Source organism: Argiope bruennichi, chromosome X2 (genome assembly GCF_947563725.1).
Source record: "Argiope bruennichi chromosome X2, qqArgBrue1.1, whole genome shotgun sequence".
NCBI classification, from domain to species: Eukaryota; Metazoa; Arthropoda; class Arachnida; order Araneae; family Araneidae; genus Argiope; species Argiope bruennichi.
The window spans coordinates 86,810,210-86,832,687 of record NC_079163.1 but is presented as its reverse complement, the minus strand read 5'-3'; the positions used below and the strand labels follow the sequence as shown (position 1 = coordinate 86,832,687).

The window sequence follows — 22,478 nt, the reverse complement described above, 5'->3', positions numbered from 1 at the left end:
TTTAAGTTTTTTTTTTTAACTTCCCATTTTTTTTAACTTCCCATTTTAATATTGTTTTTTTTTTCAAACGAAGCACTGCCCATCCAAACACGATATTTGTATTCATGTTTTTTTTTTTTTTTTTTTTTTTTTGATAAAATTTGTAATTGAGTACAGTTTTCTATCAGCGTTTATGAACTAAATCCCTCTTGGCGTATATTGGGAACATCACAGACATTTTAATGTTGTGCGTTCTGAAATCTGCAAATATTTTTTTAATAAATTTTATGGAAGATTATTTTATGACACATTATTGAATAAATTTAAAATCATTTGATTTAAAATTTTTGTAGTCACAATTGATAATAGAATTAGTTTTCAAAATTCAGAATTTTTTGTTATAGATAAATTTTGTATATTCCACCATAAACTCTCTCATTTTAAGATATTTTAAGCTTTCTCATATTTAAATTTTTGATTCTCAACTTTTGAGTTTTATGAAAAATTAACTAATCGTTCACTTAAATTTAAACACGGAACTTCAAAAGTTTCAAAAGTTTTTGCTGAGAAGTGTGTTGATTTTTTTAAGAAATCTTCTACCATGTGAATATTTTAATGTTTTCAAACTTCAGATAATTCATAAAAATAAATAATATTTCAGTTGATTCCTATCAAAGTTGATTTTTTGAATAACCGATGGTAAACTGAGAATAAAGTTTGGAAAGTATTAGATAAAGATGTCGATAACTCCTTTTATTTTCGTAGCATATAACTTAAAATAATTTCTTCCAAAAACATTCGGTATTTGAAAGCTTTCCGCTTGTTACAGGTCAAAAACTTTGTTTTTTATCGTTGTAAGTAAAAAATAATCAGGTATTAACTGAATGTCTTTCTTCTTATTCCTAGTGCTTTACTGAAATCGTGATATTCCTCAAGAATATTATAAGACATATATTTTTTTCTACAAATTGCTTTGCCCCATGTAGTTCAAATTACCCTCTCTGAAAAGGCAATCGTGCCGCTCAGAAGAATACCTTCTTGATTGTACTGATATGAAACCTGTAATAACACCGTCAGCAAAATCTATGTTTAAAGACTCATTAAGGTAAACTTGGTCTTGTTATCCGTATCTGTCTATTTCAAATGAGAAAATGTTCTATTGGTGAAAGCTCACAATAATTTTCCCGCAAAGATCTATCTTTTTAGGGAAATAGTGCTAAATACTTCATATTTGTTTTAGATGATTATGTGTTAAGTAACGGCAATTTTCTGCTAGCAAAATATAATAATCATCCGAATTACAATGAATCATTCTTGCGATATCACCTAAGGATGAAATTTGATTCATTGGTTTAAACGATATTTATTGTAAACTATACGAAGAAGGCATTTGGATGCAAATTTTTTAACTTTCATGAATTTGAAGCCTTTTAATAATCTAGACAGAATATTTAGTATCAGGAGGATTATATAAAAACATAACAGAAAAACTTCACATGAATTTCAGGTAATTTAATTTCAGTTCTAGCACTGGTACAGTGTTTTATTTTATTATTCCATTTTAAACGATATACACTAGACAATACTCGAATAGAAGATGTCATAGCATTAATCGGCTTTCTTATAAGAAAATTCTTATTTATGGATAATATATTCATAATATTATGTAAAATCCTTGTGAATATTAAACACTTTCAAGTGATCACATCCCGATGTCTTGTTGGTCACCTAAAATTAGTCAATAAAAGTTGCATTTTTCAATAAAACGTAATGTCATGCCGACTTTTACGAAACCATTCATTCAGCATAATTTTAAAACAGATTTTAAGTTTTCAAAATAAATTTTAAACTTGGTAATTTTTATTTAATTTAGAGAACTAGAGTACGTAAATTATATATATTGGATATATTATAGTTATTTATTATTATTTTAATTATAAAAATTTTTGCCAAAATTATTTTGTAATTAAAAACAGTGTCTGCACGAAAAAGATTTGTTCGAGGATCCCATCTTCCTCATCACTGCTCAATAAAATATGACGTCTTGGTTTGTTTGAATGGAGAATTTTAGTTTTTATTCTCACTGATTCTTCCATTGATATTATGATTTTCAAACGCTTTTCTACTTATTATTTCTTTATTAACCACAATAACAACAACAAATTTCAAGTTAGTATCATCATAATTTTGATATGAGTTGCCCCCAATTAGATCCTAATACGTCTATGCACCTGAAATGTTTGCAAAATAGACATGGAAAACATATATTTTTAAAAAGGCGTATAAGAATTTGAAGCAAAGACAAAATTCTATATTGGCAAAGTTTTTTTCTGGTACAACTTCGCCAAATTATATTATAAAGACAAAAAATGAACATGAGATTTAAATCTAAAAGTGATTCTGTAACGGGTTTATATCATTGAGGATTGTATAATTAATACACTGGGGGAATTGGATTATATTAATGGGGTATAAGGCCTAAAATTCATATTAGGATTTATAGTTATTTTGGGGTTGGCTGGATCTGTGTGAGTTAAAAATAAATAAATAAGAGAGGTTATATACTGATTTAAGCACAACAAATAGTTACTTACATTTAAATAAATGGGCTGTTGAATACCAGAAACTCTTGTACAACGAGATAAAAAAAAAGCGCTGATTAAGTTATATTAGCAACTGATATGTGTTAAAATGTATCAAGAGATTACTATGAAATGTCTTCCCTATGCAATGGAATCGTTGGGAATTTTATTCCTTGTTTCAGAAACTTGGTATGAGACCAAACATATTTTTATCAAAAACTTTGCAACACGCGGCAAAATTGCCCCAGTTTACTGTACATGCACTTTAAATTTTGAAATGGTATTAATAGAGGGCTCAAAATGAAAATTTGTCAATATTGGTGCATAAAGATGCCAAAAATGTTTCTTGAAAAAATGCCAATTCACTACATTCTTATTAAGATTAATAATATTTTTGGATATGTAATTTTTAAAAGTAAAAGCAAGATTAAAATATTTTGAATTTTAACAGTTTTTCAAACGATTATGTTCTTTAATATTCTTGAAATTTAAAATAAGGGTAAGAAATCTCAATAAAAGGCCAAAATGTAATTTCAATCTTCGCAAAACTGGGATAATTATAAATTTGAATGAGTAGGCATTATTAAACTGATAATAAAATGCTAGTCTACTTATATATTTTGAAATTTTAATTCATACCTCGTTTCGTATATGTACTAAACTTATTTAATTTTTTCAATGCACATGAGAATTTTTAATATCATGCTTTTCAAAGGTAAAATTTTACTATCTTAAAGATAAAAATTAGAATTTTACATCATTGTTCGTTTCAAAAAGATATGCTGAGATTACTTTTTAAATGACTAATTGATAATAAATTTTGCACATCACAAAAATTTGTTAGTTAAAAATATACCAGATGAAATAGCTAATATTTAGCAATATTTAAAATGAAAAAATTAGCTTTATAAATGAACATTTTATTCACCTCAGGACGGCATTTGATTCTTTTTAACAAAAAAGGGTTTTAGATAAAAACAAATATTTCTGAGGATTCTACTATAAAAAGATGAAAAACTATATTGCATGTATTTCACAAACTAAACAAATTTTTCTATCTTATTTTTTCTAATTCAGAAAAATGTATTGAGTAAAAATGAAAATATTCTAACAGTCAGTTTTTGATTCCTTCAGTCTTTTATACCTGTTTCTATTCTTTTAATGCAATCCATTATAATAAATTTCTTTTTCGTTTCTTGTAAAAGAATCAAATCGTATAAGTTTATCATTGTATTAGTCATTTGTTGTTGTTTTTTTCGTCTTTACTTCGTTATTTATAATTCCTGTAAGTTAAGAATGATTATTCTCTAGAAATCCTTTTAATGATAAAACTTAAAACTTTCAATCGCGTGCATGCATTGTTCAACAATTTAAAATTAATTGGAATTTCTTTTATAAAAATCAGACGAAAGGAAGACATTTTTATGGCTTTTAGTACGTAGCTGAATTATAAAATGAAAGATTTTGACAAAATTATTTTAACCATTATAGGAAAAAAATTATATATATAAAATATCTGCTTTTGAAGCAAATGATCATTAAGAAACGATTAGGAAGACAAGCATTTTTCAGTCGCAATTTTGTTTATCATAACATAGGAAGATATTTAATAATAGAAGCATTTAGAAACGGGAGGAAAATAAAAAAAATTGTAGTTTCAAGTTATTTTAAATTAAAGCTATATCAGTACAAAAAATAATTCAGTCACCTTATGTTGTAGAATTATAATGGTTTCATTCACCACAAAGAAATATTTGACTTCTTTTTAAAACAGCTATGTAAAGATAACAAATTATTTATGCAAGCCTTTTTATTGCTTATTTTGTAATCATTTTCTCATGCTAAACCCTTTTTAGAATTTATACTGGCCTTTTCGGGCTTCCTGGTAATATTCAGATGACGAAGTTCGAACTTGAGCCAGAACCCACCTCTCAGATCTTAAATACCACACCAACAAGCGAATTTTTCTACCTCCAAAAATGTACCATACATTAACTCAATTTTCACGGAACATTTTCAGATGAATCAAACCTAAAATTCCCGATCATGAAAATAAGATTTGTCACCAAATATTGATGTTGTGTGGGTGAAAAATAAATTCATATATAATATTTCAGCATTTATCTTTTAGAATATTTTAACATTTGGACAAAATTGTGTTATATGATTAGAAGAACAAGCCGGCAATATTCATTCTGAAGCAAACTCTGACTATAGGGTGGTCACAAAGTCGCTTCTTGATAACCAAAAATTATTGTAAAAAACTATTATAATTATCACATGGTTATTTAAATATATTTAAGGTGGTACTTAAATTTTTTAATAAAACTGCTTGCGTCAGTAAATTTCAGTGTGAGCACACTTGGTAGCTCGAAGAATGTCAAGGCAGTATTCAGCTCATTTTTCGCCACGTATTGTCCAACATTTTGGCTGTCATACTAGCCACAGCATCTGTAATCCTAACTTTGGACATATCAATATCTTCAATTGGCGTGGCAAAGTACTGTATCCTTTATGAAACCATATAATTGACATTGAATATTTATGGCCAATTTGAATTCATGGAATCAAAGAACATTTAAACTCTTCTCTTCTTTGGCGCCATTTTGATAACAAACAAACGTAAAATCACTTTTCTATATTAGTTGTAATTCATCGGTTTTTTCATAATAATTTTTTGCTATCAAAAAAAGACTTTCTGAGTACCCTGTATTTCTAGAATTTCGAGATAAAATACAATATCGTAAGCTTTTCTAGTTTTTTATGTATGCCTTTTTTCTAACTATCCTGTCTTTTATAATTAGAAGATAGAGAATTTATGAAATTTAATTAAAAATAAGAAAAAAAATTAAAAATAAATACTGAAAAATTCACTAACCTTGGAAGTAACTTTTGGTTCGAAGATAACTGACACTGAGCCTGAGAATGGAGAGCTTGTCTAATTTGGAGAGGACACTTTGCTCAAATGGAAGGAGACTGGCTAATGTATCCAGTTCGGCATTTAATCTTTCTCTGTGACGTTTACTTGGATTGGACTTTGTCTGACCATCCTTTGGAGGCACCCGGACGCTGTAAGAAAATTATCATTACTGGTTAATTACTGGTCACATAAAAATATATTTAACTCGGTCAATTGATTATATCAAGTACATCTTATATATTATTATCATAAAGTCAACATCTTATTATCATAAATTCAATATCTCATGTGATTATTATTAAAGATATTTTGGAAAATATATTTTAAAACAAATTCAGATGAATTTTGAGGAAGTATTAAATAATAAATTGTACATCCGAGTTTGTTGTTTATATTCAGGACAGACCATTAGAACTTGAGATCTTAAATTTAAATTGAAATGCTAAATGTGCTAATTTAAGCAATTTATTTCAAAATTCAAAAAAATATTATATTTAATTAAAAAATTAAACCATATATTAACCTCATCTGTAGATAAATTATGGATATACAATAAAAGGAAACGATACATAAATTTTATTAATGTTCAAAAAACTAACTCCTCAACGATCCCATTGTGTCATCATGCACTTTTTTTGTTTTATTTTATAAACATTACAACATTAATTTTTAAATTTATTTTTTAACAAAATCAATAAAAGTTTTTGAGAATATATCACTGCTGATCTATGACATGCCAAGAATATTATATTTATTGCAGATACATAAAAATGAAATGGCTGATATTTAAATACGACTATAAATATTTAGATATTTGTATCACGATATAATTCTTTTGCTATTTGAAATTTCTACTAAATGTATAGATGTTCCCTTAAACTCAAAATGGGAAGAATAATTACCTCATAACCTGACTGATATGTTCTACAAGTTTATAATGACAGCGTTAGACGTTACCACAAGGTAATACTGAAGCTTATATCAACCTCTGCATTTTTATCGTCTTGTTTATCTTTTTTTCTACTTCTGTCACTTTCGTTTTGATTGATTGGCAACATTTTGCTCTTTCTTTTTTTCCTCTCTCTATGACTGTGGAACGGCTAGTAATTGTAGCCCTCAGAAGGGAGAGGAGGGGGGGGGGATAATCTGAACTACATGACATAGTATTGTTTGAGGAGAGAGTTGGAGAATTGACTTGGTTACTTTAGTAAATCTTCCTTTCACAAAGTTTGCGTCCCGGTAACTGTAGTCAGTAAAGAGTCATTGTTTAGTAATCAGCCATATCATCTTAAAAAGTTTTTTGATATGATTCGATTGAGCATTATAACATAATGAAATTTCAGTACTGTATATGTGTATTACTTTCACTATATCGTTTATTATAAACCTTCAGATGTATTATTTTTCTAAAGAATAACAGTTTACTAGCTTACTGAGTAGCTGAGTTACCGAATTTTCAAAAGAATGTAAGTTAGAACTACCGCTTTTTTTTCTGCTCTTAATTTTAAACTTAGAGGTTACATTATCTTCCCGGATCAAATTGGTATGAAAATTTTTTCATAATTATTACTACACACCTCTGTTAAGATTTTACTAATTAACACTAATAGTTCAATTATAATTTAAAATAGTAAAGTTGTAATAGAATAATGCTAAATAACAATAAAAATATTAATAATAAAATAGTAATGATATTTCAATGAACTAATAATGCCATTTAAAGTTTTAGTAAAACCATATTTCTTTTTTATTTTTTTTAAATTTAATAATTATAAAACTGAATTAATTTTAATCATATATATTAGCAAAAACTTTGCATTAAGTTTACACGCTACTAGATTCGTTCCAATTAATTGCTAATTCATAATTATATAATTTGTTGCTCTAAATTCTTACGAATAGAATTTAGGAACTGTACATATTACATAAATATATATACATATAATATATATGTTACCGTTAAAGTATATAATGCAGTTATTTCATAGAATACCTAGCTATTCCATGAAATAACTGATCGTGTCCGTTAAAGTGTGTAATATGTTATTAATTTGACACTTTAACTAGTTATTTTATGAAATAACTAGGTATTCTATAAATTAACTAATGAGAGGCAGTTAAAGTGTAAAATAAACAATTTATCTAAAATGAAATTAAACTAATAATAGACAATTAAAATGAAAAAGAAGCAATTTATCTAATTTATGCAAAGTATAAATGGTATTTATGGAAACGTACCATAAAATCATTTGTTACAACAAGGATTACTAAAATGACACTTGGAATTACAAAGAACATTATTTCTAAAACAAAAACATTTTTTGTTGACGCACTGGGTTTTACACGAACATTTTTTAAATCCCTGACCAGTACCTAAAATGTAGTAGGGGTGGAAGGTAAACGTATTTGTCGTGCGAGATATATGATATAGATTATTTTACACTTTAACGGGCTGCAGATCGTTATTCTATGAAATAACTAGTTAAACCATGAAATACAAGAGAGTTTTACACTTTAACGGACACGATCAGTTATTTCATGGAATGACTAGGTATTCTATAAAATAACGGATTTCATACTTTAACGGTAAAATATATAATAAAATAAATACACATATAATATATGCCTACAAATAAAATATGAAATTGTCAAAATAATGAAAAAGAAAAACAAATTAATTTTAATCTTTTTATACGTATATTTAAAAAATTCATACATTTATGATGTATATTAAATAATACCCATAAAATTGACAAAGAGATAATATTTTACCCTGCGACCCACTCGAAAATGTGCAGAAGTGTACTGAATTCCTTTTTATGAATCAACGAAGACATATAACTTCAAAAGCAGCAAAACGACAGTTCATTATTTTAATAAATTATTAGACAGCATAAAAATACTGTTATATTTTATAACAGAACATCTTTTCAGAATTATTAAATCGGACGAACTTTAATTATCTTTGAATAATTTGTACTTCTCTCATCTAATTGCTTTGTCTATAAAATTAAAATGCTTATTTATCCAGATAATCGTTTCCGAGAAATTCATCCAACTTTAAATCTTGAATAAGCATTTCTTGGGTGAACTTTAAGTACTGTCAATACTAATTTCTGACTGAAGTGTCATAATCTCACAGCCCGTGAAAGATCACATCACAAAAATTCTAAGATCTCGTTTCAAAATTATAAAATCCGAACCAATGACTTTCTCTTGTAACTTCGAAATATGATTTAAATATTTTCTGATTACTATTTTGAAAATTTTAGTTTCTTTTTCAGGTTATTTTGTTAGGTTTTTGAAATCTGCATATTATTCTTTCATTCAATATATGGAATGATTTAAATATGCAATTTATAATGTTTCCTGTTTAATTTGGTCTTTTACAGATATTTATTTCAAAATCCTTAATTTTAAATGCTTTATTTTGGAAACAGGTATAGAAAAAAAAACATTCTTTCTGTTTAAATTCCAATCTTCGTTAAATTTATACTTTTCAATTTTATCAAAAAGAAAGGGTAAAATTGCAAATAATTATTATTCCGAGCTAAAACCTTAAGAGCTAGAAAACCAATATTCAGGATGCCGTTGGAGATCAGTTTCTTAATACCAAAAGAAATCTAACTAGATTAAGAACACAAGTGTCCTAGTTTTAGAGAAACAATAAAAGCAACAGAGTAATTGAGTCACACATTATACAAAAACAGTGGAAAAAGGGTGAAAAAGAAAACACCCTAATCCCGATAGTTTACAATTTCAAACTTAATTATTTAAGAGCAGAAATCCAATTCTTATGTTTTTATCTTTTAACCATTGTTCTCCACTTTTTATAGGACATCTATATATCTCATAAAAAGTGAATAGAATACCTCTTGCAGGTTCATAATTACGAAGTTGAAGATATACTGTACTGGGGTGTTATATTTTTTAAATTGAGTTCTCCACTAAGCTTTCATTATTCCGTAGTAAAGATTTTTTTACGTTAACAATTTTTTAAATTATTTCTTCTGATTAACTGGAAAATATGGTTTATTAGACATTGACTGTAAAAAAAAAGAAAAGAAAAAAAGAAAAGAAAAGAAAGATGGTACAACTTTTGTGACAAATATTATAAGTGGCTTCAAGCACTTATAATATTTGACAGTAACGGTAATTGACATCAACGGTATTTAATAATATTTGACTACTTGTAATATTTGACAGCAAAAGTAATGACAGTAACGATATTTGACTTTAAAAAGCCACTGTTACCGACTTGTTGTTTCAGCTAAATAGTTCGTCGTATTGCTATATTTAATTTATTGAAAAGTTTTATAATATGGCTCACTATTTGTTATGAAATTTATTGCTCACAAAGGACTTCTAAATTAAAACATATATAGTTTAAAAGCGCATTGTTTAAAATTCCTTACATGACTTCCTAAAATAATATTTAACATTTTGAAGACTTAAAAATAAAGTGGTTTATCCAAGAAATATTACAAAACGAATTTTTAAAAGTAAAACATGAGAAATAGTATTTTTAGGTGTTCTTTTGTATAGAACGGACAGAAAATAAAATAAATTTCAGAAGTTACTTAATGATTTATCTTAAAATTTAAATATATAATATTAAAAGATAATAAAATAAAAGAAAATGAAAAAAGGATAATAATTAAATGTTAATAATGTTTAATTCTGAGTATTCAATACATATTTTCAACTAAAGCAATCATAAAAAATTCCCTCGGATATTAAATTCTAGAGAAGGACATTGAAACAGAGATTTGGGAATTGTTTTTCTTGGCATCGACAGATTCAGCGGGTATCAGACGTGCTAGATCTTCACTTGAATCTGATTTCAAACGTATTTTTAAACACTCCTTTTTTTTTCTTTATTTCTTATTCATATTCGAACTGTTGTTTTATTTTTCCATTCACAATATGTTACAGAATATTAGAGTCACATTCATAAATGCTCAGTTGAAAAGGAAAAACAAATGTTTTTCCTTTGACTAGAGTATGGTAAAAGGGTAAGAAAGTAAGAGGGACTAGATAATAAAGTTGTTTACACTCATATGACCAACGCCAAACCCACCAAATGGTTTTTAAATGGCAATCAATTGCATATCTTGCTAGAGAAAAAAGGATATGACTTCAGATAGTAGAAGACTACGGATTATAAGAGTATCAAAGCGAGATAGGCCCCGTTATTATTCATGACATCAGGTTGTCATATATACGCACAACTCGCCCAACAGTTAGAATTATTTTCCAATTATTAAAAAAAAATTCTTATTTCATTATTTTACCATTTAGATAAATAATGAATTTAAACTAGTGCTTTTTATTCTATAATAAATTTATTATTTCAGGCAAAACAGTAATAATAATTTGATTGAAGTTTAACGATATTATGATAAACAAAATTGTTATCTTGTCTGCTTTGGGAAAATAAGGCCCAATAAAACTTCAGAAAAATATTCTTAAAATATATTATTAAATCTTATTGAGAAATATTTCACATTCTTCCGTTTGTCAAATCTCCATTTCACTAACTTTTAAAAATTGTTATGTCAAAACAGTTTATTTTAAATTTCTTTAAGTTTTTTCCTCTAAAGCTTGCTCTTTAAAAGCAAGAGAAAAATAATGCATAGCATAATCATTTCTTCTTTGCATTCAAAGTAAGTCAAATAACTGAAGAACCTTATTTTAACTACGTATTTTATTTTTTTAATTCGTATAATACTTAAATGCCCTTACATTTTTTGAACTCCTTTCAGTTGTATTGAAACAAAAGTAGTGATAAAAAATACATTACTTGAATCAACTTACCATTCGCTTTTATAAGAAAAATTGTTAAAAACATTCTAATGGAATTTAATGATTAAACTGCTTGAAAATAAATTAATCATTTCTAACCATTGAAAGTTTTAACGCAATTTTAATTTAAAGTTATATATTTATTAAATTGATGAATCAATTTAATCATTCTATCTTGCAGCTTTTGTGTGATGTACTCCATTAGTCACTATCTTGAAATTCGAACACCTGGAACGATTCGAATTAATTAGAATGATTTTCCTTCGAGTTTAATGTGCTCAAATTATTGTATAATTAAGATTGCTTGAAATATTCGGAAATATGAAGATTCATTTGATGCAAAGATAAATTAGAAATGACATATCAATCTATATTATGAGGTAGAATTGCATATTAATTAATTAAAAACTATTATCTACTTACAACACCTGATGGAGTATCAAACTGTCTATTTAGGGGGAATAATTATCTAGTGAGATACATTTCTAGTACACATGCAACAGCGTGAAATGCTGAAAATGCAAATAGTATTATACTGAAAAATCTGTTCTTTTTACAAAATGGGATTCGTTAAGATTTTAGTCAAAGCACTTTTAGCATTTTTTGTTAAATATTCATTCTATCAACTTTTATAATACTGCTTCTTAATAATTATACTTTATATCATTTCTTAAGCGATCCCCATATGTGTCCAAAGTTTAAGTTAGATTTTTGATGGGAATATTTTAAGTGCTGTTAATAATTTATTTGCAATGTTACATGTTTGAATTCAATATCCAGGACTGTAATTAAAAAGTAATGAGGAATTAACTCTATACAATACAATGAAATATTTCTTTAATTTTTTACTTCATTGTTTTATTGTCATTTTTTAGTACGTACTAATTACATCGAATTAATAGTAATTTCCTTAATTTTCATTAACTTAAGGCGAAAAATGATTTTATTAAAGAATGAATTCAATGAAAGTGGCAAAACCGTTGATTTTTAAGAAAATATCATGAAATAAATTAATAATGAAGATATTTATTTGAAATTTCATTAGAATATCTATACATACGAAATGTATAAGTGTTAACTATATGATGTATATGTTGTTTTTCACGAATTTTAGTATTCAGAAATATCAGAGGTGATTTCTACGCTGATAATTAAAAAAAATACTAATAAAAAAGATTTGAAAAATCTCAGGATTGCACAAAAAATATCGATTTTATTTTAAGGCAGTGGTTTCTTAGGCTCAGTTTAGTTTAGTAAAATTGCCTTTCCCACTATGAGAATTAAACATTGCCTTGCTTCTTTCTCACATGAATGGTAAATTAATCTCTCATTTCAGGAACTGAAAGGGAAAAAATCGTAAAAAGAAAAACAGGTTTAGATTTGAATTTCAAACGTTATAATTAACAGAATCTCTAAATCCAAACTTCTGACACAGGAAAGTTTAATATGAAATTTTATATTGATAAATATAGATTTCATTTTAAGGTATGTACGTACTTTTTTTAAGGCATTTAGAATACTTTTTTGTCAAAATACTAAATATACGGGGAAACCGTAACGTAGATAAATAATTGTAAATGAAGGTTTAGAAGGTTTGGCAAAAAATGGAGTGCTGTTGATGATTCAACAAAGGCGAAGGAATTAAATATGAGTACAGTTAAAAATCTAAGTAGCTTCTGAAAGCACCTAACAAAGAAAGCAGCCAAAAAAACTCTAAAGGACCAAAAGAAAGAAACCATAAATTATAAAAACTGGTTAATAGACTATGCTTTGTGTGAACCCCAAATAATTTAAAAGAAAGCAGTTATGAGTGCATAAATAACATTTAATTAAGTGAGCACCTACTTTTCAACCTCTAAAAAACTCTTCCTTTCGATCATTTATAGCCCTAAGCCCGTCCCCTAATGTTAAAACTAAAAGAGAGAGAGGTATTCAACTTTCCGACCGAGTCCCAGCAATTTTGTGTCAGAAAGAGTGGCGTGACAGATCCGAGTCAATAAATATCTTGGAAAATGAGATTCCTGAAAGGCGTAAATGTTGGCAGTGTGGAAAAAACGCAAAACCCAGGGGGTTCGAAAGCATGAGATGTTTATAACGGCAAAGGTAGAGATCGTGAGGTGTTTATGGGACCGGCAACGAGTTACTGCGCTCTTCCAAGATCTCCCAGAGTAATTGACTTCGTCGGCATTTTTCGGGATGTTTGACTCTGAAGGATGTTCACATTTTGCGCTGTTGGTGTCTGCAAATGATGGTAGGCAAGAATTATTAGTTATCTAAGCATGAAAAGATTTTGACACGTATTTGAAGTATTTAAAATTTGAAAATGTCATCTAAGTCATGGAAAGGTTTCAACAAACATTTCAATCGTCAAAAATCTGAAACAGTTTAGCATGTAAAATTGCTACTTACAGTAAAACTGTTTAGTTATGTATGAACACTTTAAATATGTCATGAATTATTCGTCATATACATTGAATTAAACAATGAGTTTTTATGATTTAAAAACTAGATAAGGCTATTTTGCGTCAATTACAAAACTTACAAGGGGGTAAATTCAAAATTATACCGGAATATTGCATACATAAATATACATTTCTATAGTATAATTTTTAGAAGCGTGAAAATAAACCATTTACAGTTTTAATAGCGTGTCCTTATAAATTTAAATTAGACAAATAATACTGTTGAAACGAAGGTAATTTAAGTTAATTAATTTAATTTAATAATTAATTGAAATATAAACGCGAGACTAAATCTTTTATTTATTTTACTGATGAGTCTTTCTTTAACTGTTTCAGCCTCGTGTATAAAATGCGAAAGAATTCAGGGTTATTGTGTCCATTACGGTAATAGCTTAGAGAAGGGGTGACAATGCATTTATCAATAATCCAATCTAAAACAGCAATTTAAAAAAATTATGCATGATTTCATATATTAACATCAAAGATGAAGAAAAACGAAAAAAATATTACAGCAAAAACTGTTTCCTTTCTACGTAATAATTTTTAAACAATAAAATAGAATATATGGCATGTTCAGTTATGCATCTTGATTTAATGTGGCGTGTTCCTATAATATAACATGAATATTAACAACAGCAGTTTCTGTTGCTGTTGTTGTTTATAATGGACATTGACGTGGATTTTAAGCCAAGGAAGCATCTCTTGTTTTAGTAGCGCCCACTAGGGCCAAGAGTACGTCTTAGCTACTCACGCATCACATTCGCTTGCACAACCCCTTTTAACAGGGGGGCACATTCACACATCTCACAGATAGAACAGATGAAAAACAACCATGCCTGAACCAGGGTTCGAACCCAGGACGCCCAGACCTCGGGGAAGGCGCGCTACCCCTATGCCAGGACGTTGGCACAGTAGTGTTTAACAGGGTTTATCGTTTTCACTAAAATTAGAAATCATTTTCGCTGTTTATAAGCTTCTATTATTCTTTACAATGTTGTGAGGTAAATGAAATAAATATAAAAGATGCATAAATAATTCAATAGATAAGAAAATGGTTGGCGAAATACGATTATCTGTTACTATCAACGGAATCAAATGTTGAAATTGCATTGCGATTTATATTGAGAGTATAATAAATAATATTCTCATTTTGATGTCAGTAAAAAGTCTGAAAATAAATTTTTCCATCATTCGATGCACTTCTTCTTATGTCTTGACATTTCCTTTCATTTAGTATTCTAAATTATAGTATAGTATTAAGTATTATAGAAAAAAAATGAAATTATATCGGATAGTGACCAAACGGTAAACACAAAATACTGATAAAAAATATTCAACCTAAAAATAATAATATTTCATTATTCTCCTCATTTCCGTAATCCTATTATAAATATTTTGTTCAATTTAATGGGAAATCAAAATATTTAACATTCTAAATTAAATTAATTTTGGCCCATGTTTACTTAAATAAAATATTATTTCAGTAACGCCTTCTTTATCCATAGGATCGACAGTTTTCAGAATTTTCTTGGCGAACATTCCCCAAGCAGTAAAACTGAAACTTCACACCTAAACGCAGTGGATCAAATTTCCGAGGTCTTTGTGTACGAATGACAGAACATTAGTTAACCAAGTCTTTTCACATTATTCTCACGTAAAATGTGCATCTTCCATATAGTAAATTTATTATGGTAATCCTTATTTGTGACGCTTAATTGCTTTTAACTCGCACCTCTGGCACGCAGTGAGTAGCATTCGAAAACTCTTGGCTGGAGAGGCTGCGAGAATGCTGGCATTAGATGATGGACTGTTACAAAACGCGAACTTCTAAAATAGTCAGAGTAAGCATTTATAGTTTAAATTTCTGAAATTTTTGAAAGATCGATTGCGTTTACAAAGCAATTTTCTTATGTTATAGCGTTTTTAGCTAGTTTTAAAAATTTTGACTTATTAAAAGAAGATGCGAGTATTTCCGAGTTAGTAAATATAGTCAAAGTAATGCATTAGAAAAAATACTCATTAAAAAGTGAATGCATTGAATCCGTCTTCTATCGTATTTTATAATCTTTAATTGCATTAATTGTATTTGTCTCGCATCAAGTAACATTCGAAAACTCATGGCTGAGGAGATTGCGAAAGTCTTCATTAGATGATAAATGGCTACAAAATCAAAATTTTAAAAAATAATCAAATTAACCATTTCTATTTTAAATCTCTAGAATTATTGGAAGATAGATCATGTTTATAGAGTAATCTCCAAATGTCATAATGCTTTTTTCATCATCATCTTTAGACTTATAATTTATTACAAAAAGATACCAGCAAAAAAATTTGAATGAAATATCAACATATGAGAAATAAGGCTTTGAGGAAAATTCTGGTTAGAAAATATAAGGATAACTGTTCATCAAACATTTCAAAGCAGCATTTGAGAAATTCCTGCTTCCATATAAAGTGAATTTTTAAAAGGAAAAATAAAGGTTCAGAATACGAAACAGCTTAGGTTATAGAGATGATTTCAATTGTGAAATGTAGTTTTCCATCTATCAAATTTTATGTAGTTTCCAAATCTATCAAATTTTATGTAGCTTCCATATCTATCAAATTTTATGTAGTTTCCATATCTATCAAATTTTATGTTGTTTCCATATTTATCAAATTTTATGTAGCTTCCATATCTATCAAATTTTATGTAGTTTCCATATTTATCAAATTTTATGTAGTTTCCAAATCTATCAAATTTTATGTAGTTTCCATATCTATCAAATTTTGTGTAGCTTCCATATCTATCAAATTTTATGTAGTTTCCATATCTATCAAATTTTATGTAGTTTCCATATCTATCAAATTTTATGTTGTTTCCATATTTATCAAATTTTATGTAGCTTCCATATCTATCAAATTTTATGTAGTTTCCATATCTATCAAATTTTATGTTGTTTCCATATTTATCAAATTTTATGTAGCTTCCATATCTATCAAACTTTATGTAGTTTCCATATCTATCAAATTTTATGTTGTTTCCATATCTATCAAATTTTGTGTAGCTTCCATATCTATCAAATTTTATGTAGTTTCCATATCTATCAAATTTTATGTAGTTTCCATATCTATCAAATTTTATGTTGTTTCCATATTTATCAAATTTTATGTAGCTTCCATATCTATCAAATTTTATGTAGTTTCCATATCTATCAAATTTTATGTTGTTTCCATATTTATCAAATTTTATGTAGCTTCCATATCTATCAAACTTTATGTAGTTTCCATATCTATCAAATTTTATGTTGTTTCCATATTTATCAAATTTTATGTAGCTTCCATATCTATCAAAGTTTTGATACACTAAAATTTAAGGCAAAAAAGTTTCATTCCCTTGCAAATAAAACTGCCAAATTATGAAATTTATAATTTCATTTTGTTAAGGCAATCAACAGTCTCTTCGAGGAAGCGCCGAGATTGATTAGCGGAATTTCCTTCATAACAGAATGAAATTCAAAATTTCATAGTATTTCATTTCGACCAATTTTAATTTCAGAAGAATTACTTTGTAAGTTTAAAATATTAGAGTATCAAGAAAATTTAATTACATTTGTCTAAAAAGACCGAAGGAATGTATATAAATTTAAAATTCATATTTTTTTTCTACATCTATTCATTGAATCATGTAAAAAATGCTTAAAATATACCTTTTTAACATAAAATATAATTTTTAGCAACATAATTAAACAACATAAAATCGACTTATTTACGACATTTAAGGCATTTTTTTTTCCAATTAAATATGCCTCTCTCTAACAATTTAAGGATTAGCTATTGAGCCAGGATTAAAATGGAGCCCTTACAATACACCGAATACAGTATATGATAATATTTTATACTATTACTCTGTTTAAATAATGTACTTCATGAGAGCTAAGGAAATAAGAATCATGATATACGTAATGAGAAAGTAGTTTAGCATACTATTATATAACCATCACGTCTTCTTTTGAAGCAGCACACGAGGACTATTTTTGTTGGAGATGAATCACCAATTCTCCTTCTCAAAATTTCAATCCCACATCAATGGCAAGACATTACTCTTAGTTTCCAATTTAATGTACATCAAACTCACATAAAGGTGGACTTTTGATAAAATTGAGTTTCAACCCTGGACACTGCCGACCTCGAAGCCAAAATCTTACCATCAGACTACCATGATCCACAAGAAAATAGAATTAAAACTTATAAGAAATAAAAAAATTTGTCAAAAAACTACGAGATTTAAAAACTTCATTTTTATATTCATACCCTTTATTTTATTTTATTTTATTCTTATATTTATTTTGATCCATGAAGTAATTCTGTTTATGTATGAGTAGAATTATATTTTTAGAATTTATATTTCGAAATTCATAAATCTAATTTTGACTATTTCCACTAACGAATTAACATGTCCTTCCCAAAAGACAAAAAAAAAATGATTAAAAATGAAACAATGCGGCTATAAAACAGAGAAACATAATTACTATACTTGAAATTTTTATATACAGCCTTTTTATGCAAATTTTAATTCTATTAAAATACAGTAAATCAAAAAAAGAAAACTATAATAATGCTGTAATAAATACTTCTTTAAATGAAGCTCACAGAAGAAATCGGATTTTAAAACACTATAATTACAGAAACCACTGAAGAAAAATATGCAATAAATTTACGGTCTAGCTCGAAATTATGATCAGAAGAAAAGGATTAAATGAAAGGAAAGAAGAAAAAAATTAATCACTGGAAACCCGTTCGGTGATGTGATTTCTCACATTGACCTCTTAAACTGAGAGCAATATGGGAAAAAGAAACAAAAATTAAACAAAAATGAATCTTGCGCTTAATTTATAGTTGAAAGTATCGCCACAGCTTGACAGGGCTGCACTTTTTCTGCAGATTAAAACTCCCGTAACAATGAAAAATGATCTTTTAAAACGCGCTTCTAAGCAAACATTGAGCCAGACCAAATTTTACGGGAGAGGAGAAAGGGTTGGCAAAATAATAAAAAGAGCTCCTCCAGCAAATTTATTTCCTTTCTTTCCTTTAATAATTAAACAAAAATGATTCGTGACTAAAGATAATAAAAACCGCTGATTTGTGGCTAATAACATACTCGTAAAATTTTCCATTTCTTTTTCTTTTGTCAAAATACTAGAAAAAAAGAGTTGTTCGGTGAAATGTTTGTTGATTTAGCATTCTCTGGACGAACTTAGATTTGAAGCCGCGCTAAACGCAATAGACGGTTGATGTAAAAAGCGTGAAAACTGGGTTTATTTCTTTGGATTCTAACAGCTGGCTTAATCCTAGAATTTATAAGGTAATACACACGCTTGTATTTGCCACAGAAGTAAACTCGGAAAAAAAATTCACACATTCATAAAAAAAAAGTTATTTTTGTACTTACAATGGTTTAACACTGATTTATTCGTCAAAAACAAACCGACTTTTTCATTCACCACAACATTGAGGTTGAAAAAGCATAGATAAATTGAAGAAAAGAGAGCACAAGTAGTTAATAATAAATTCACATGCTCATCAATAACATTATGTTTACATTTTTCAAAGGTCTGATATTCATCTATTCCTTTAAAACTGGGCTTCGTAAAATTTTCAACTTCAACCATAGAGCAACTGCAAACATTTAACGACTCCATCAATTAAACAGAAGTTGCACCTGCGAACTTGCATACAAATAGGAGAACAAGGAAATACAAATATAGGTATATAAATATAAGATTGTTGTTTTGATCAATGATAAATGAAAGGAAGTGAAATTAATATATCAACTTAAGGAGGGTTTTTATTAACGTTTTATCCATTCTGAATTATTTAAGATTATTAAAATTAAATAAACTGAGAAACATTCTAATTATCTTTGCTTTAGTGACTCCAAAATTAATACAAATGACACCACTTGAGAGCAGAGTCAATATTTCAGGACGACCTGGTCTAAAATATGCATTTCCCTTTCTTGGATAACTTTTCTTTTAAGATGAATACATTGTGAATAAAACATATATAGCAAGTAATTGTATTTGTTCATGTATCATAGAATGCAATATTGTTTTTGCTCCGTTTTTTATTCATTTATCTGGATAGATTGAAAATGTATACGATAAAAAAAAAAAGAAAGGACTTTACCGCTTTACAAACTAAGTGAAATGGAGAAACAACAGCTGTAATGAAAAATACAGAAACTTCCAAACAGAATTTCAACTGAGAAAATATATAATGTGTGCGTTCAAATTGTTAATTTCTAAACAATTAAAAGTGCATGCATACATTTTGAAAAATGTTTTAAATGAGGCAATTTATATCCTCTATTGTTTAAATCAATATTTAAAATGCTAAAATAATTACGAAATTTAAATTTTTATGTAGTCCTCTAGTCTTATTAGTCACATTTAATAAAATTTTATTAGGGGCCGGGATAGCCTGCTTGGTAGGGCGTTGGATTCGCATCCCTTGGGTTGACAGACCGAAGCCCGCCGGTCGAAGACTCCTCGTGTGTGTGGCAGCTGGAGCACGCATAAATCTGTAGTGGTCACAAAGTCCTCCATGTTGAGAACAATACCACTGGGGGTACTGGATCAGGGGTGATCGTTCTCTGATTTAGGTCTAAATTACGATATGGGAATGAAATGCATGAATGAAGTCCGCCCCATAAAAAGGGTTGTGATGTGTATGTAGTGTAAGGGCTAAGTCGTACTCTGGGCCCTAGTTGACGCTACTAAAAAACAAGAGACGCACCTTTGGCTTAAAATCACTAACTTCTAAAGGCAGTTCCAATTCGTTTTAAGCATTTTTCTATATTTATAACTATATGTCTGAATCTGATAGTTTAGAGATTGATTATTGAGCCATGATTAAAGTTGCCTCTATATGTTTTTAATATTATAATGAAAAAATGCATTTAGATATTTCCTATTAGGCTAATGATTAGCGACTTTGGACTGAAAGTGGCCTCAAGCAGACCAGTTAAGATAATGTTATTTGAAAAACTAATTTTTTATTTAATATAAGTTATCAAGTTCCCGAGAGTTTCATTATCCTTACTTTGTTATTACAGCATTTATAACACAGAGCGTTTGATAACAAATATGAATACCACGTTATCATGATTCATAAAAAACAAATAAATATTATGCGTATTTTTACAAAGTTAATAAAATAAAAGATTTATCGAAAAGAAAGTATTTAAATATTAATAAGAAGTTAAAAAATGCCTTGAATATGAAACTGGGCTGATCAATTTTTAAAAGATAGACCTTTTCATTCGCGCTGTTCATGGTTTCAAAATGCCTAAATCCATAGCTGAGAAGAAATTTAAAAAAGTTCCAAAAATATAATGATTATATTCAACACAGCGACTTCAAAAATGTTGTACAGTCTTAATTCTATCTGTAAGCTATTTTACATTTAAAACTGGCAACAAGAAGATACTACATTCAAGAAGACAAAATAAAATTTTGGAAACTTTTGTATAAATAAATTATTTATTTATTTTTTGTTTATTATTTTCTATTTTTTTCATTATTATGATTATTTAGCTTTTTGAAAATCTACAAACAGTATTTAGACATTCTAGTCCTTTAGTGATGCAAAAATGGTGTATATCTTCTTTTCTTGAAGAAACCCTCTCAAATATCAAAGACGCGTATCAAAAATTTATTGGCTTATTTTACTTAAATTTTTTAAAGAGCTAAGTGAAAAATTTTGAATTTTTTTTTAATTTGTGGATTTTAATAACATTGTAAGAAATGTTTTGTTTTATTGTCATTTCTCATTCGATTTCAAGAAACTATATTTGCGTTATCAAAAGATATAAAAATATATGAAATGAAAGATTTTAGAAATTATCAGTGTAAATGAAGATCAATGATTTTATTTCGAAACTTAGAGTTAATTTAATACATGTTATACAGATTTAAAATAAGATTTTATTTATCTATATTTGTGATGTAACAGAAATCGTTAGGAATTTCAAGCAAAATTTTCAAAGATCGTGTTTAAAAGCAAATATTCTACCAAGAAAAATTTATCTATTTTACTTTATTTCCTTTAAATTATTTTAAAATATTGCAGTATGACAAAAGAAATTGACTTTTGTCACCATAAAAACTAAACCATTCTTTTTACCTCTATGTACCATTAACATATAGAAAAGCACTACATTTTTTGTGATCTATAACATACTTCACTCTATTTGCTTTAGGGTATGTGGAAATCACATCTCAATTATTCCACACAGTTTTACAGACAATCGATTTATTACAGAGTTGTAATAAATCGATTTAAGTGAATTACTCAAATTTATAGCAGCGTTATTATGCTATTTTAGCAGTGAATTATATTGTAATATTGTAGGGCTAAATATAAACTGCTGTATATGAATAGCAATTTGTTTCGCTCCAAGCATGCGGAGCGATGTGCTAGAATTTCATATAAATAATGATTAAAAAAAATCACCTGCGGCTGGAGATCTTGCATTTTGTGTTAAGTGAGTCGTTACGCTGTGAAAAGAAAAAAGTATGGCAATAGTTACAGAAAGCTAATTATCTTAACTAGCACGCATGTTCATTTCCTTCTTAGTCTAAACTGGGTAAGCTTAAGCAAAGAAAATAAAAAGAAACCAAATTAAATTTCAAAAATTTCTGTTTTCGCTTCACTTTAATAAATGGTTGAGTTAATTCTAAGCAGCTG

At 27.8% G+C, this 22,478-nt stretch overlaps 1 protein-coding gene across 3 annotated transcripts in view; it reads right to left on the bottom strand.

Annotated features, from left to right (window-relative positions):
• Positions 1-22,478, bottom strand: part of LOC129960058 (uncharacterized) — a 135,998-nt gene that overhangs the window by 74,972 nt on the left and 38,548 nt on the right. For 2 of the 3 annotated variants that reach the window (XM_056073110.1, XM_056073109.1), the window contains exon 2: positions 5,440-5,630. In XM_056073110.1, the coding sequence (XP_055929085.1) occupies positions 5,440-5,630 (191 nt within the window). Of the gene's footprint in view, positions 1-5,439; positions 5,631-22,478 lie in introns of those variants that run through there. The other variant, XM_056073112.1, reaches the window with a different exon arrangement.